General features: G+C 39.3%; 1 protein-coding gene across 1 annotated transcript in view; it reads left to right on the top strand.

Annotated features, from left to right (window-relative positions):
* The window catches only part of Sorcs3 (sortilin related VPS10 domain containing receptor 3), a 186,356-nt gene that overhangs the window by 29,197 nt on the left and 141,237 nt on the right, over positions 1-15,922 (top strand). The window contains exon 3 of the mRNA XM_052182067.1: positions 2,931-3,049. Coding sequence (XP_052038027.1) covers positions 2,931-3,049 — 119 coding nt within the window. The remainder of the gene's footprint in view (positions 1-2,930; positions 3,050-15,922) is intronic.

Below are 15,922 nucleotides of genomic sequence, written 5' to 3'. Positions count from 1 at the left end.
TTTTCGATCTTGGGTATATTCTTTGTGCATTAGCCTGGCACTAACAGGGTGTCCGGAGCAGTACAAACTTGGAATATGACTTTACGCCTCAACACAAACTTTTCCTTCCTGACACCCATGCCAGTGCTAGGTGGCACTAATTGAGAATATGAGAGTTGCTCTCAACTTAAGGTTCTTTCCTTTTCCTTCACAGTGTAAATGGCACTTAGTGGATTTTTAAATCGTATTCAGCAATATGCTAAGTATTTTACACATAATATAGTGAATCCTAGTGACAATCTTACTATTTAGTTAATCCCTCCCAGATGAGATGTTGTTGTTACAATTAATACCCTGTCTTCAAGAACCACACTGTGATGGTTAGTCTTGATCTGAGTCTCTTCCTGTGTCTGGTACCTGGTTTTACCAAAACCAAACAAGCAAAAAGGCTAGGTTATTAGCAGCTTGTTTTGGGATTTCAATGTATATGATAAATATTCTTTTGGGTTCCATCATAGAATTTTATATATAGTCATATTTATCCTCATTTTGAGGGACTGTTGTTATACTCACAACTTGAGATCTATTAGAAATATGGAGCCTGAACGGACTCAGCTTTGACACCCAAAGGTCTTCTGGTGACAGTCCCTCATTTCTGATTGGTAGCCTGGAAAGCTAGGTAATTCCCTGTCCCCTCCCACTAGTTCCTATCGGGAAGTGGCCAGAACAGCACTCATTACTGTAACTCTGAGTTTTGGAAAAAACCAAAGCAGTGAGACTTCCAGATCACGAGTCTGGCTAAAGACTGCAAGGTTGCTTAATGGGAAGTGGATTTCAGCAGCTCACGGAAGGACTACTGTTTTGTTAAATGGAACCTGTCATCCCATGCTGCACTGGCGAGCAGAGCCAGAGCCAAGCTGTAGGATAAGTTTGGCACCAGTTCCCACTTGTCACGGGCCAAGGTTTGAGTAGGTGTTGATTTTGTTTGGGGTGGCCTTGGAAAGACTTGATTCTTCTTTCAGAGTGTTCAAATGCATAAAGCATAGTAAATAACCAGGGAAGAATGAGCCTTTCCATGTCCCTCCCACGTGTACCTTTGATTAGCAGTGTGAAGAGCTTTCAGAGACAGGGACTGACAAGGACACAGGTTTTCATGCCGGTGTTTGTGATTTCTTTACCTGTGTTTACTGCAGCTTTTTGCTGCATTATGGTGCTTTAGTCAAGGAGCAAATTAGTAAGCTCACGCACACATCCAAACATATCCCCGGTGGGCAGACACTGTGCTCCAAAGCACAGCCTGGATCCCTGCCTTTCCCTCTTCTCTCAGCAAGAAGTGGCTTCATTTATGAACAAAAACAAGAGAGGGCACATACAGTGCATACTCAAAAGCACTAGAAAGACCGATCTAACTGCATGGTCAGGGTCTAGGGGTTAAAACCATCTCTCCCTTGTGAGGTAGGCCTGGATAAATGAAAGAGCACAGTTTGTGCATAAGTCATTCTTGGGTCTCCTTTGGACTCTGGTCCTGTTTGCTTAGCCATACAGCCTTGTCCTGTACTATATTTGAAATTTAAATAGCCGGTTAAAAAAAAGCTTAAAAATCAGAATATTTTGCATTAAATATAAGTTAGTAGTATTTAGAAATCCAAAAGGTCTAAAACTAGGATGCCTATAATGAACTAGAGCTAATTATTTTGAGAAAGGGTCTCATGAAGGCCTAGGGCAGCCTTGAGTTTGTCATCTTCTGTCTTCCCTGCCTGAATATCTGAGATTATAGGACTGAACTACTGGGCCAGGGTATGCTTATGGATTGTTGATATTTTAAAACAACAAACTAGCAAACAAGACAATTTGTAATTTTAACATTGATGGGAAATTAAATATGATGGAAAAATAAGCTTCTCATAGTTTTAAAGCAATCTACTTTTAATTTTGACCATTTATTTCTTAATTTCATAAAACAAACAATAACTGTGTTTATAGCAATTTGTAGGGTAATTTCTTCACAAAGACTCACTTGTTTTTTCCTGAAGGAACAAGAAATTGTTTTCCAGGATGACTCTCTAGTTCTGCACTTAAAATCAGAGTTTTGGTTGTTGTGGTTTAGCTATAACTGTGACTATAAATGTAGATTTTTTTCTTACAAATAATTATACAAGTTTTATGTAAGTAGTAAGTGAATCTATTCTTGTTGCAAACATAATAAAGATGTATATTATGCAAAAATCACAGGCAGTAATAAAATATTTTATAATAACAAGTTCATCTCATTCCTAAAGAACTCATATCTAATCTTTATATAAGGCCTTTAAAATTTATCTGTGTAATTGTAGCACAGACCTGTGTATATAAAGACAAAGTTTAAACTTATCAGTGAGTCATATGCACATAATGGGAAATATAGTTTCAAAACATGGTAAAGCAATGCATCATGGAGAGTTTGCTGATGCATATGTACCTGCCAAATCTTGTAATAATGGCATGATACTCTGTCATGTGTACATATCTTAGCTGTTTCAAATGTTCATTAATTCATGGACATTTAGCCTAGTTTCAACTTTACATTGCTGTGAATAATGTCACAATGAACATTCTTGCCTTTCCTCTTTGTGAAACTATATGAGTTCCTTGAATTAAAATTACTGGCAAAAAATATGTGCATGTAAATTTCTGAAAGCTTCTTCAAATGTTTTCTTCTAAAAGCTAAATGGATTTATTCTTTTACCAGTCATAAATGAGATTTACTCTTTCTCTACTGTCTTGGTGAACCTAAGTATTATGCTCATTTCAGGGGTAGTGTCTTCAATTTTTGTGTACAAGAAAGTAAAATCTCATTATCATTTGAAAAATATTAGTCTGAGATTCCCCATAATGTCCAACTTTGTGTGCTGCAAGTGTCTTGGCTGGCCATTTACCTTGCTGCTAAATGTCACTCTGCCCCTTTCTTCCAGATGCCCACTACCTCACCTGCAGAATCCAAGAATGTGCTGAGACAACTCGGAGCGGTCCCTTTGCCCGCTCCATTGATGTCAGCTCCTTGGTAGTCCAGGATGAATATATCTTCATCCAGGTGAGTGTTATTTGCACAGTCCACAGTTGAAGGGAGACAAGTCAGGTTGGATGACTGCTACAAGTGAGGAGGGCATTCTGGGAATGCAAAGATGTGGAGCAGAGACACTCCCCTTCTCCAACTGTGTGGTTCTAGGCCTTCGGGATACTTCAGACTTCTCTTGCTCTCTGAAGGTTTTATGGGTTAGTGTCTGTCCTGGAGATTTTACTTACTAGGGAATTCTTCAGTCGGATTGCCATTTCAGGATAACAGAGCTGTCGAGATAATTAGGCTTTGGTGTTTGAGGTTATTTAGAGTCAAATGTCTAATGGGCTTTGACTTTAAGTAATTTATCAAAGTCCTGCTCTATTTCTGTCCAAAGTGGCTTTTCCGATTTAGACATGAAATCCTGCAATGAAGTAGACATTGCCAGGATCCACTTTCAGGAAAAGGCTAAAACTTACTGAATTGTCCATTCCCCTTCCAGGGCTGATAACTTTTTAGAATGTCCAAGTCTCAAGTCCTTTCCTTCAAGAAATTGACTGTTAGAGGAAACTAAATGGAATCTTTATGTGTTGAGTTTTCAGTGTCTGGTGTGTAGTTCAAGGAGGTACAAAGTTGGTGGAATATTTGGGAAAGCAAAGGGTACCATACCAAAGGAAGAGGGAAAGAGAGACAGGTAGGTAAATGATAGACGATAGATAGATAGATGATAGACGATAAACAGACAGACAGACAGATAGATAGATAGATGGATAAGTAGGTAGAGAGGCAGATTCATAGATGGATACATAGATTCATAGAAGACTGATAGCCGGACACATAGATAGTTGTAAATATATGATAGGCTGATATATCAAGCTTGACATTTGATGTCAATCTTTAGTTTCCCAATCTCCATTTCTTTTATTTACTCTCAGTTGTTTGACAAATGGTTTCCCAAAGGAAGCTTGAACTTTGACACTACCCTGAATTTGCTCCTGAATGTTTCAGTCCAGATCAATCGCATCTCCTCTGTGAGGATGCACCTTGCCCTCACCTTATGGCTCAAGGTTACATTTTTCTAGCTCATGGCTTATTAGAGCCATCCCTTGCCAGATGTGAACAGATTCTTCTCCTTTCCAAATCGAATATTATACTTCAGGGGTAAGAACAATATTTTAAATTCTTCTTTTGTCTCTCACACTTGGGCAGACAAATTTTCAATGCAAGTAGAGTGTTCAGTGAGTATTTGTTGTGTTGATGGAAACCCAGAAGGAGTCTGCCACTCAAAACCAACTTGAAAGAGAGTGTGGAAGAAGTCAACATCTCAGGATTGATTCTCTGGCTTGTGGTCTATCCACAGGTCCCTCATTATCTCATCCGTAGGTGTTGATTGAAAACACATGATCCAAAACATACAACACTAACCAGTACACTTGCTGTTCCTCAAATTTCTGCCTATGACCTGATGCATATTTGTCTTTAGAATTTACTGCCTGAGTAGTCCTGTGAGTTTGCTGTCTCCACATCCTGATGCCTTAAGCTTAGTGGGCTGTGATCTCCATCACATGATAGGTGCCCTTGGTTAATAGCTCTCTCAACACCCCAGGGTGGATACTGTGCATCAGAAACACAAGATCAGCTTGTGCTGACACAGCTGATGTAATGCCCAATACCAGTCCACTCAGGACAGAAACTCAAATAGTGTTCACTATTGCTGAGCTGAAGGAATCCGCATACTCAGTTAGCTGTATCTGTGGTTTGGAATATCCAGTTCATCAGACTCCCATAGCTACAGCCCCCACAAATGTGACTTAACTTTTCTTTACCTTTGCTGAAAAAGTTTAACATGGGATCATGAGATTTTATGATTTTTGTCAGACTGACTGTCATTTTCTTAATGGCAGTACTGTATATTGTGATAAATGTAGTTAAACTGTTTCTTGGAAGTATGACTTCAAATTTAGAATATCTCTCCTCTGCATGTGTTTCATAATGTATTCTGTAACAAAAACAAACACAAAAAACTGCTTTATTTTGCTTAAAAACGAGAGGCTGCATTTTTCAGTAAGGTTGTATTCTTTGTCAGGTCCATGTGTGATTCTTCCTAGCTGCTGAGGCAAAGACAAGGAATACAGAAATCTCTTGAATTAGTGGAGCTAATTCTAGTAGGACACATACATGCAGTCACACATATACACATGCATGCATGCACACGCACTGTGGGGTATGGAGGGTAACAGGAGCATTAGTTTGGAGTACAGTAGTTTCTCAGGTAGATTCATTTGACTTTTATAAAACAAGAAGTTAATGGTAGCACCTATTCCATGGTCCACCATAGGACTGTGCTTGACTGTAGCTTCTGTGAAACACCACGATGATAGAACAGAGGTAGTCTGTGAACATGTGCTATGCCTGTATCCTTTACTGTGAGAAGGTCATTCCTCTATAAAGTCTGCCACATGAGGGTTGATGCTGTGGATAAACAAAATAAAGCAAAACAAAATGGCAGGAACTAGATGATGGGGTATTAATGAATATACTCCATTGCTGTTTTAACTAGGACTTGATGACCAAGGACAGAGACTTAGAAAGCAAACAACTAAGTGTGTCAGGCTGGGCTTCTTTGAGTCCTGCATGGAGATGTTGGGTAGGAAATCAGAGATTCTGGAATAGAGGCAGTGGGGCTGTCATGATTAAATATATAAATTAGAATATAGTATGTTGATAATATTTGGAAACCATAAAAATATCAAACAAGAACAGACAGAAAAGAGGAAAGATACAGACACTGGCTCCTGGCACACACCAGTGTTTTACATTTTGGAAGGTGAGAAGGAACCAGCCAGTGAGGCAACAATTAAGAGCTGAAAGATGGTGTCAGAAAGATAGAAAGGTGCTCTATCACTTGATTGACTCTTAGTCATAAGGCAAAGGGCCATAAACTTGGAAAACAACAACAAAAGCAAAAACCCTGCCCATAGGGTAAAGGGCTATAAACTTACACACACACACACACACACACACACACACACACACACACACCATACAAACTACCTATCCACAAGGCAAAGGACCATAAAATTGAAAAAAAATACTGAATTTCTTTAATCACCAAATAAACACAGGTTAAATACTGTTTACTTGAAGCTATCCATTTGTTAAGATCGATGCCATGTAAAAGAGTGACAGTAATCTGCGATCAAGCTACACGCAGAGTAGTCCATGGGGCAAGTGGTTTTCTATTGGAACTTAACCATCCCTTCCCCTGAAAGGAGTTCTACCACCTGCCTCTAAAGAAATGGTGTGTAAGCCTTACTTAGGCTAGTGTGTGCTTGGGGTGTAGTTATGACAACTTAAACTCTCATTATTATTGTCTGCCTTTCTTACTCTCCCATCTGTTACTTTCATAGTATGGAATATTTTAATTTTAATTCTAACTGCATAGTTCGGGAATGTAGCTATTTGCAGAATACACGATCTTCTATTTTGGGATGACTATCTATTGATTTCTTTTTGTGAATGATGCTGAATCCAGGATGCTGCATGTATCTCTGTTTTCCTTCTCGTCAAGTCTTCCAACACTCACCTTAAATTGGTCACAAGATTTTTGAGCGTTTGTCTTACTGTGTTAGCACAAGACTGGTAATGTAAATATTTTGTGAAACAGTGTAGATAAAGTGAGAAATGGGATTTGTGGTGGCTTCCCATGACTCCCTTTCCAAATTATAATAGCTGACTGAGTCATTCAGCACACTCACATTCTCCTGGGTCCCACTGGTTGTGCATTGGTTTTGATCTTGGTCTTATTTGGTGTTTACAGTCACCTGTACTCATCAGATTTTTGGGAAAGCTCCACCCTTAGCTTTCTGTTGTCTGAAGTTTGTTCTTGGTTGAAGATTTTCAGAACAGCCAGTTCTTGAATGCAGGTGTACTCTTAACTTTCCCCGTGTGACTGAATATCACTTTCTTGGTGTCCACATTTCAGGGGCTGACCTCGTTCCCTGTGAACCTACCTGGCTTTTGTTGAGTTTTGAGGCTGGGTCAGGGCAGTCTAAGATCCTCATCTTTGAGATTTCTTGTTTCACGCCCCCTGGCTTTCATATAGGGATGGGGAATTGTTTTGTTTATTTTTGCTAACCCCTAGGCACTTTTTATCATATTTGTAGACCAGTTATGTGTTTGTGTGTGCTTTGGGGTCATCATACTGCTTGATCCCTGGGAATGTGTCTCTTTCATTCAAATGATTCATTTTTTTCCATTTTTTTTAATCATCTGAAAAGCCCGTTTGAAAGACATATTTTACTTGATTTCCATGGTTTGGGCGCTCTTCCTGTAGGGCCCAGAATGTGTGAGACGAATTGACAAAAGGAAGACAGCATTCCATCCTGTCCCCAATTTAAGCAAAATGAGATAAAAACAGTTTTACAGTATGCTTGAATTTGTATTTAGTAGTTTAGAGGGTCATTCTGTTTCCTTTTCCTTTTTTAGCTCCTTTTCTGAGCTTAACCAAATTATATTTTATATTCTTTTCCTGCTCCTGTTCTGAAAACAAAAATAACAAGTCCCATCTTTCACGTCCTCCTTGTGTTGTCTTCCCTTGTCTTTTTTACTCCTGTTTAAAACTCTTTTCTTATTGAAGTGATCTAATTATGTAGGTTTCTGTCTCTCTCTCTCTCTGTTACTCTCTCTGTCTCTGTCTCTTTTTCCCTCTTTCTGCATGTGTGTGTGTGTGTGCGTGTGCATGTGCATGCATGCACAGGCACACACATGCATATATGTTTGCAGGTGCATGTTTTTATGAAAATATAGGTGTGAATACATGTGCACATATATTTGTAGATAAGAGAACAGCCTTTGAAATCATTCCTTGATTTCCATCCTGCTAACTGGCAATAGTTATTTTTGTCTGCATGTATATCTGCATATCTCTTCTGTGCCTGGTATCCATGGAGGCTAGAAAAATATTTAAGAGCCCTTAGAATTAGAAATAAAGATGATTGTAAGCCACCATGGCTATGTGGGTGATGGAAAATAATCCCTGGTCCTCGAGAAGAGCAGCCGGTACTCTTAACTATCCTCTCTCCTTCTTTCAGACCTGCATTTCTATATTTTAAATTATTGCTTATTTTTTTAATGATCTGAGTCCTTCAGGTTACCAATAAAATATCAAAAATCTAGGATGCTTGTGAAAGATTAGGGTTCTATCTCAGTTTATTGAGAATATTACTTCTTATTCCACCCTGTGATTCAACAATTTTTTCCCTAAGTACTATTTCTCATAAGACAATAAATGTGGCTTCCTTCTCAAATATATTGTATTTCATGGTTAAATTTTCATTAAGTCTGGAATCTTCATTGCTCTTGTTTGGCTTGCTGCTGTAGGATGATTTATGAGGGGAAAGGGGTGCATTATAATTACTTGGCTATTTAAAACCATTTATAAATCCTTATCATATGTTTCTGAAATGTTGCTGTAGTTTACTAACTGGTTTCATTGCTCTCAGATCAGTACCCCAAATCCCTAGTGCCTTCACAAACTCCTTCCAAAGTCCTTTATTTAGAATAGAAATCAATGTCCTGAGCCTTGGTGGCTGTTAATCACCTGCAGGGTGAAATCCAATTCCTTAGCATTGTCTGCAAGAACCTCTGGAGTTAGGGCTCTCATATGAATCAGCCTCATAAGAATCCCTTACTCACTATTGCTACCCACAAACCTAACCTTGCTTTAATTAGCCCTTCAATAAACATGGACCCTTTTTGTGTCCATGCATACACCAAGACACTTTTTGCTGTGAGTGTCTTTCTTGTATACTTTCTTTATATTTGGGATGCCCCTTTGGTAGACAAACTCAGTCTTAAAATTCAGCATTAGGTAGCAAGTCCTTTAGCTTCCTTGGCATCCTTAGTCAATTTTGGATCAGGCTTTACAGCCCACTCTTTAACCCTTTCTATTGTATCTCCTCCTTCAGGTCTGTAAACTATGAGAACCCTGATTCAGTCTTACTCATCCTTGCTTCTCCTGCATTTTGCATAATGACTGGTACTTAATACATGTTTGTTGATCTGAACTGAACTAAGAAGATAAGATGTGGTTCTTATTTTCGGGGAGTGTAGCTAGTTATCTTTTTTATGCAAGGAAATCTTGTTTCTGTAGCTAACAATATAAGACAACTTAAGGTAATTGGCAATTGCTCACTGCATAAGAAATGCCTCTGTGTAGAACACCTTTGTCTTTCTGTAAAACCACTGTCCAGGAATTACCCAGTGTGTTATTCAGTGCTTGTCTTCCATTCATTCATTTAAATATATTAAAATGTATTCAGCCCAGTGGGGAGCTCAGGCAGCTAAGCAATTATAATGCAGTGTGATGAAGGCTGCATTAGTAGGAAACACATGTTGCTGCTCTTGGCAAGATGGTGAACCCTTCACCTTCTCCTGGATGAGTATCAGTGCAGGATTCCTGTCTGGAGGCAGACATCTCCACAAGATGGTGGAAGAGAAAAAAGACACACAGAGAGGACAACATGGCATTAGGCATAGCCACTGGACCCAAGTGACTGGACCCTCTCTACCCAAGGTGCTTTGACCTTCTGGGAAGGGAACCTTCCATTTTTTCTTTCATCAAACCCAGATAATGGTGCTTACCTTCTTTCTACCAAGAAATCTCAGAAGTAACCTGATACCAACTCCATTAGCTCCTAAGCATTGAACTGACTATTCTCCTGCCTCAGTCTTCTGAGGGTAGGAATTACAGATGTGTGTGTCCACATCTGACTCTGCCATTGGACATTTTTGATAGCTTCATTGTTTTAAAGGTGATTTTAAATCATTTTATAAGTATGCTTAATAATAAAGATGAAACACCTCAAGTGATTTTTCTGAAACTTTTCAGGTTTCTGGGAATATAAACTGGAAAGATGTAATAAGGGTCAGGACAGGCTTTATTATGCCCAAGGTGAGATTGTACTTTGGTGACCAAGATCTGCTTCTAAACCAAGGGCAGTGAGGGTCCTTTCTGTTCTATGTATAAAGATGCCTCAGAAGAAGAAAACCAACCAACTGATAAAGTCTTCATGGTTTAAGCTTATAGATGCTCAACAACATCCCAGCATACCAGGATGGAGACTAATCTGCTAGTCCCACGGTACCCTACAAGAAAAATTCATTGATAAAGGGAGAAAACTGTATAAAGTAGCTCACATGAGTCTACTGTTTCCAAGGTATGCTGGCCTTGAGGACTCTGTTTTTTATGGAAGGGCATTTGCTGTTCCTGAGGAGGTTGATGTTGAAAGTAGGGCTTTGTAGAGGTAGATGTTTTAAAAATACAATGTATCAAGTAGATAAAAGTAAGTTTAGCATAAAGTACTTAAGTAAATTTTCCACTTAATTTTTCTAGTATTGCTACTTTAAGTCTGTCTATAATGCTAGCAGAAACACAGAACTGATGAAAAGAACAACAGCAAACCAACCAACCAACAAACAGAAAAAGGACCTCATCTGAAGACTCATTCTATTCCATCAGCTTCCCCACACATGGGAGGGGGGAACAAATGCTGTTTCTGGCAGCTTTCTATCTTTGGAAAACCGGAGTGTCAAACAAATACCAGGTGTATATCCAATTGAAATGCAATCAGTATGTCAAAAACACCAGCATGGTTAACTACAATCCAAAGTGCTACATGGTTACAGGAATCCAAAGTGTTACACGGTTACAGTGATCGAACATGTCTATTAACTCATAAATATTAGAAAATGCAATGCATAACCATGGTGGAATACTATTCAGCCATTAAAAATGACAGTCTGGATATTATGCTAGTCAAATTAGTCAGGTAAAGCAAGAGAGGAACCATGGGTTTTCATTCACATGTTACAGGAGTCCCTGTAACAGTTGATCTAATTGTAGTTGGGGGCAGGACATTGATTGACAGAGGCAGGGGAGGCTAGAGGAAAGGGGAGGGTGATCTACAGAAGATACAAGAAGCACTGCAAAGCCATGTTCTTGATTGTCGAAGCCCCTAGTAGTCACGGCATGAATCCTTTCTGGGAGGAATTTTAGGATGATTGTTGCTGAACTAACTATTCTCTAGCATAACCACTAGAAAGCTATCCTATAAGGATAAATGACAGGATTGTCAACCAACTTGGCTCAGAGAGCAGGAATCCACTTGAATTTCCCCTCTTACCTATGGAGGACAGGTTGTTTCGTTTATCTATGTGGAGCACTGCCTTTCAGGCAGATTCTTTCCCAGTAAAGCACAGCTTTCTGGGAAGAATTAACAATTTGTACAGAGCAAGTGGCATGATTATGTTCAAAAAAATGAAAAAGAATCAGCACGGTAGAAGTGTAGCCAAGTTGCCCAACACCCTGCCTAATAGGCATTAGTGTCCTGGATCTTTTGTAAGCTGTTAAGAAATTTTCATGGGGACAGACATTATGGTTTAGGTTCATTTAGTACCGATTACTCCTTTCAACTCCAAGCAATATTCTGGATGTAGTCCAGAGGAAAGCCCCCTTGTGATGAGGATGGGGCAATGGACAGACCACTTCTTAAATGACTATGGTTCCACAATCAAGCCAATCAGTTGCTGTTAAATATTACAAATTTCATGCATATACAGAAAAAATGTAGCTCTGTTATAAGGTATGGTGAGATGTCTCATAAGTACTGGCCATTAATGAGTGTTCAAAGGTAAGAGATCTCTACTGAGCCCCATAAAATATGCTAAGTGCAATGGGACATGACAGAGGCAAAAGACATTGTCCCTGCCCTACAAGCATTTATGACTCAAGGAGCCAGGGGTCTGATGTGAGGGAAGGAACTTTGGTGTTTAAGACCTGCTCTGTAATCAGGAATCTGTTCCATACCAACCAGGGAACACTGACAAGTTACATAGACTCTCAGAGAACTCATTTTCTCTCTCTGTAGAATGGAATCATGCTACTTGCCCTGTGCAAATTGGAAGGTTGTTGTGAGGATCAAGGGAGCTGATAATAAGCATTTGAAGTGCTTTGAAAACTACAAAGCCCTACAAAAGCCGAGAATCATCACTAATCCACACACTAAACTCAGCCTTACTCTTTTGTGTATATACACACTCTTTGAAAGGTTTTTCTTAAAGACTGTCAAATGAAAAATTACTCAATCTCTTTGCCAAATTCATTTTTAAATTATTCATGGGATCAACTCATGGTTCAACATATGTGCAGGATGAAACCTTCATACGTTACTTCCACTGTGCTGCCATAAAAGAAATCAGTCTCTCATGATTTCAGGAGACAAGATATGTTCTGAGCTTTAATTATCTTTTAAGACGTGTAACAACTGGTCATGGTTCATCAAGGTTTTGATATTTTATTGAAGAGACTACTTTATACATCATCATGGGACATGGAGATCTCTCTATGGTGTAGCTACAATTTCTCTAATTGTTCTCTTTCTGATAGGAAAAAAAAGCCCTGTGGCAGTAATTAATAGAGTGTAATTATTCAAAGAAAACTATTTGGTGATATTTTAAATGATGTTAATTCAGCTTTAATGGGAAAGCTTTTTGGATGTTAAATAAATAGCAATTTCATCATTAGGGACACAATTACAACACGGAGGTTTTAAGGGAAATTAAAAAGATAGAGACAGTCTTCATAAGCAATCCAATAAAGATATGCTCGGTGTACATACTTGAAACACTCCAGAATCTTACGTACATATGTTTTCCATATCCAGCACCAAGGACAGTTCCTCAGTTGTCCTGCGTTTGGGACAAGGCATGTATTAAATTTGGTGGCTTGGTTAACATTAAGAGTTGCTGCTAATACTTAAGATGCTCTTTGTAATAAATGCAGAGTGCTGCTGTGCTCATGTAAAGATGGTGCTCAGGGAACCTGTAGGACATCTTACAGCATTCACTGCTCACCCTCATGGCTCATGCTGACCTCCATCACCAGCTGTGAATAAGGGAGGCCTGCCAGCAGCTTCACTTAGCTACCCTGCAAGTCTCTTGCTTTTTGTTCTGTGGCTCATTTATCCCCAATTTATATCCTCAACAAGAGACCTCTTCACCGTTCTGGGGCAGTCACAAACCTTGAGGATATCTAGAAACTTTGACAATACATCTTCTTAAGAGTCAGCAGATACTGTCTTAGCATCTTTCCCTCCCATCCCAGGTGGACAACTCTAAGCTTCACGTGCTGGAAGTTTTCTTTGGTAGGATCCCGGTGGTACCGAGCCATTTTGATAGCAAGTTAGTGATTTGCCTGGAATGGCTTTTTCTTCCTCTCTGTTTCTTGATTCCTAATTGCATGGTTTCTATTCCTGGATCATTTCTCACCAAATGAAATTAAAAACTACTTATGTGACTGTTCTTACTCAGGCTTCACTTCTCCTTGGGAGACTCAGATATTTCTATGGAAACAAGTATGTAGCCAGAATAATGAGTAAAGCGAACTACGCCAGAAACAATCTCTCAGTTCACAAGTTTTTCAATTCAAATACTAAACTCCTCTCTTCCTCTCTCCCAGAGTCTTAGACTATCAATCCATCTCAGTTTCTTCTGTATTTTTAAGTCACTAATGCCTATTTTGGAACTTCCTTCAGTAGTCACACATTTTCAAATATCTACCATTCTTAAATAACAAAGCAAGGCAGAACTCTCTCCGACCTCCACACTCCTCTTTATACAAGTCTCATATTTCATTTGCCACCAATTGACAGAGCACCATCTGTATTCATCTTCCTGTTTTCCCATTTCCCTCTCTGAAACCCACCTGGGACTGCTTCTACCACTCCACTGAAATTGCTTTGGCTGAGTTTATCAAAGATGCCTGTGAATTATATACTTACAATGGCTCTCCATGATTAACTTGGCCAGCCTATCTGCAAAATGCTTGACTGCCCAGCCTGTCCTGGAGCATGCTTCTCCCAACACTTCCTCCATTCTAAACAATATATACTTTTCAGATTCTTCTTGGTATCATCATACTTGCTATATAGAAGGCTCTTCCTCCACTCTCCTTCTTACTGCTTCGGCCTTTCCAGTGTTCTTGGTTCTCTTTCCATGTTTACCTCCTACCTTGAGGATGCCATCCCACCCACTCTTTCAACATGAACTAAGTCAAATGCCGCAGGGGGGCATGTTTCACTATGTTCATAGTGGCCTTGTTTGTGATAGCCAGAAGCTGGAAACAGCCCAGATGTCCCACAACAGATGAATGGATACAGTAAATGTGGTTCATTTACACAATGGAATACTACTCATCTATTAAGAACTAGGACATCATGAGTTTTGTAGGCAAATAGATGGAACTGGAAAATACTGCTCCTTTTATTTTTTTTAAAAAAGAATTTCATAGATGAGAACTGTGTCTCCATAACTTTCCCCTCCAAGCTCTTCTCTTGCCCCACCTCTAGAATCCATAATCTCTTCTTTGGTTATAACCATGTTGTAGTTTTTTCTGGAGAAGACTGACTTTCTTTCTCTCAGCAGCCATTACTTGCCTATAGCTCTTCCTCTAGGGGTGGGGCCTTGTGAGGTTTTCCCCACTCATATTGGCATGTCAACTTGTGTGGTCATTATGCATGTCTGTTTTAGGTAACCCTATAGGAGGCTTCACAGGTGTAGTGTCCTTGTCAGTTCTAGAAGACACCATCTTACAGCTGGTGGTGGGATCCTTTGATTCTTACAATCTTTCTGCCCCTGCTTCCACAGTGTTCTCTGAGACCTGGTGCAGAGGTTGCATTGTAGATGTACCAGTTGGATCTGGGCTCCCTATACTCATTTGATTGCTTCACTTCGACCAGTTCTGCATTTTCAGTAGCTTTTGTCAGTTTCAAAATAGAATCTTCTTTGGTGAGGATGAGCCACACTTTTCTGTGGGATCTTAGACTCTAATCAGAAAAAAAATGCTATAAGAAAATGGTTTTCATATTGAATTTATGACCACTGCAGCTACAGGTAATTGGCCAGGTTTACAATGCCAGACGTGAATTAACATCTATTAAATGGGCCCTGATCAATTGTGAATAGGTATCTAGTAGAGTGATTTATTGTGTTTAGTTGGGGAAACTAGCGTAACTTTCCATACTCAAGAGAAGGAAGGATTATCTATATAATGATTGGACAATGCTACTCATGCTAAGATGCCACTCATGGTGGCTAAGTATAGAGCTTCTTGTCATTAGAGACAGCCCCTGAGTCCTGGTCGAAGTTAGGCAGGATGTGTAAAACAACACATAGTTTTTTCCTTCATCAGTTCAAAGTGGAGACTGGCCAGACAGTATGCATTCTCTCACAGAGTTGGGAGACTTCCCTATTTTAATGTTTGGAAGCATGACTCTTTACGATGCTCCTTTTTTCTTAACCACACAAATCTTTCCCAACCATTAGAAAACAAGGACCTCATATTCACTTAATGCCAAATGTGTATCTGATATGTGTATTTTGTTTGATGTTATTTAAAATATTTTTAATGTTCACAAGCTCTTATGTGATGGATATTATATTATTTACTTTCCAGTGGGGGTAACCAAGAGTCTGTGGTGTATATAATCCCACTTTGTCATGTAATGTCAAGGAAATGAGAGGCTAAACCTGATCTCAGAGATGCTTGAGCTTCTAAAACATGATGAAGACATGTTTCATTTTTTTCTCATTACCACTGAATAGGTCTTAGGTACTTCTCTGGGAGGCTTTACCAGCAGAATAGGTGGATGTTGTCCAATTTCTCTAGTTACTAGGGGAGGAAAGTCTCATCACTCCCTGTTGAGTGGACTAGACTCTGTTAAAAAGTGAAAGTATTTTTTCATATTAGAAATTTATTGTATCATCAACCAAATAAAAGCTTAATGGCATTCAGTACAATGAGGTCATTCCTGTGTTTTAGATAATCTTCACATGCCCATCCCAGGCACA

Source organism: Apodemus sylvaticus, chromosome 1 (assembly GCF_947179515.1).
Source record: "Apodemus sylvaticus chromosome 1, mApoSyl1.1, whole genome shotgun sequence".
In the NCBI taxonomy this organism is placed as follows: domain Eukaryota; kingdom Metazoa; phylum Chordata; class Mammalia; order Rodentia; family Muridae; genus Apodemus; species Apodemus sylvaticus.
This window is presented reverse-complemented; position numbering and strand designations above follow the sequence as displayed.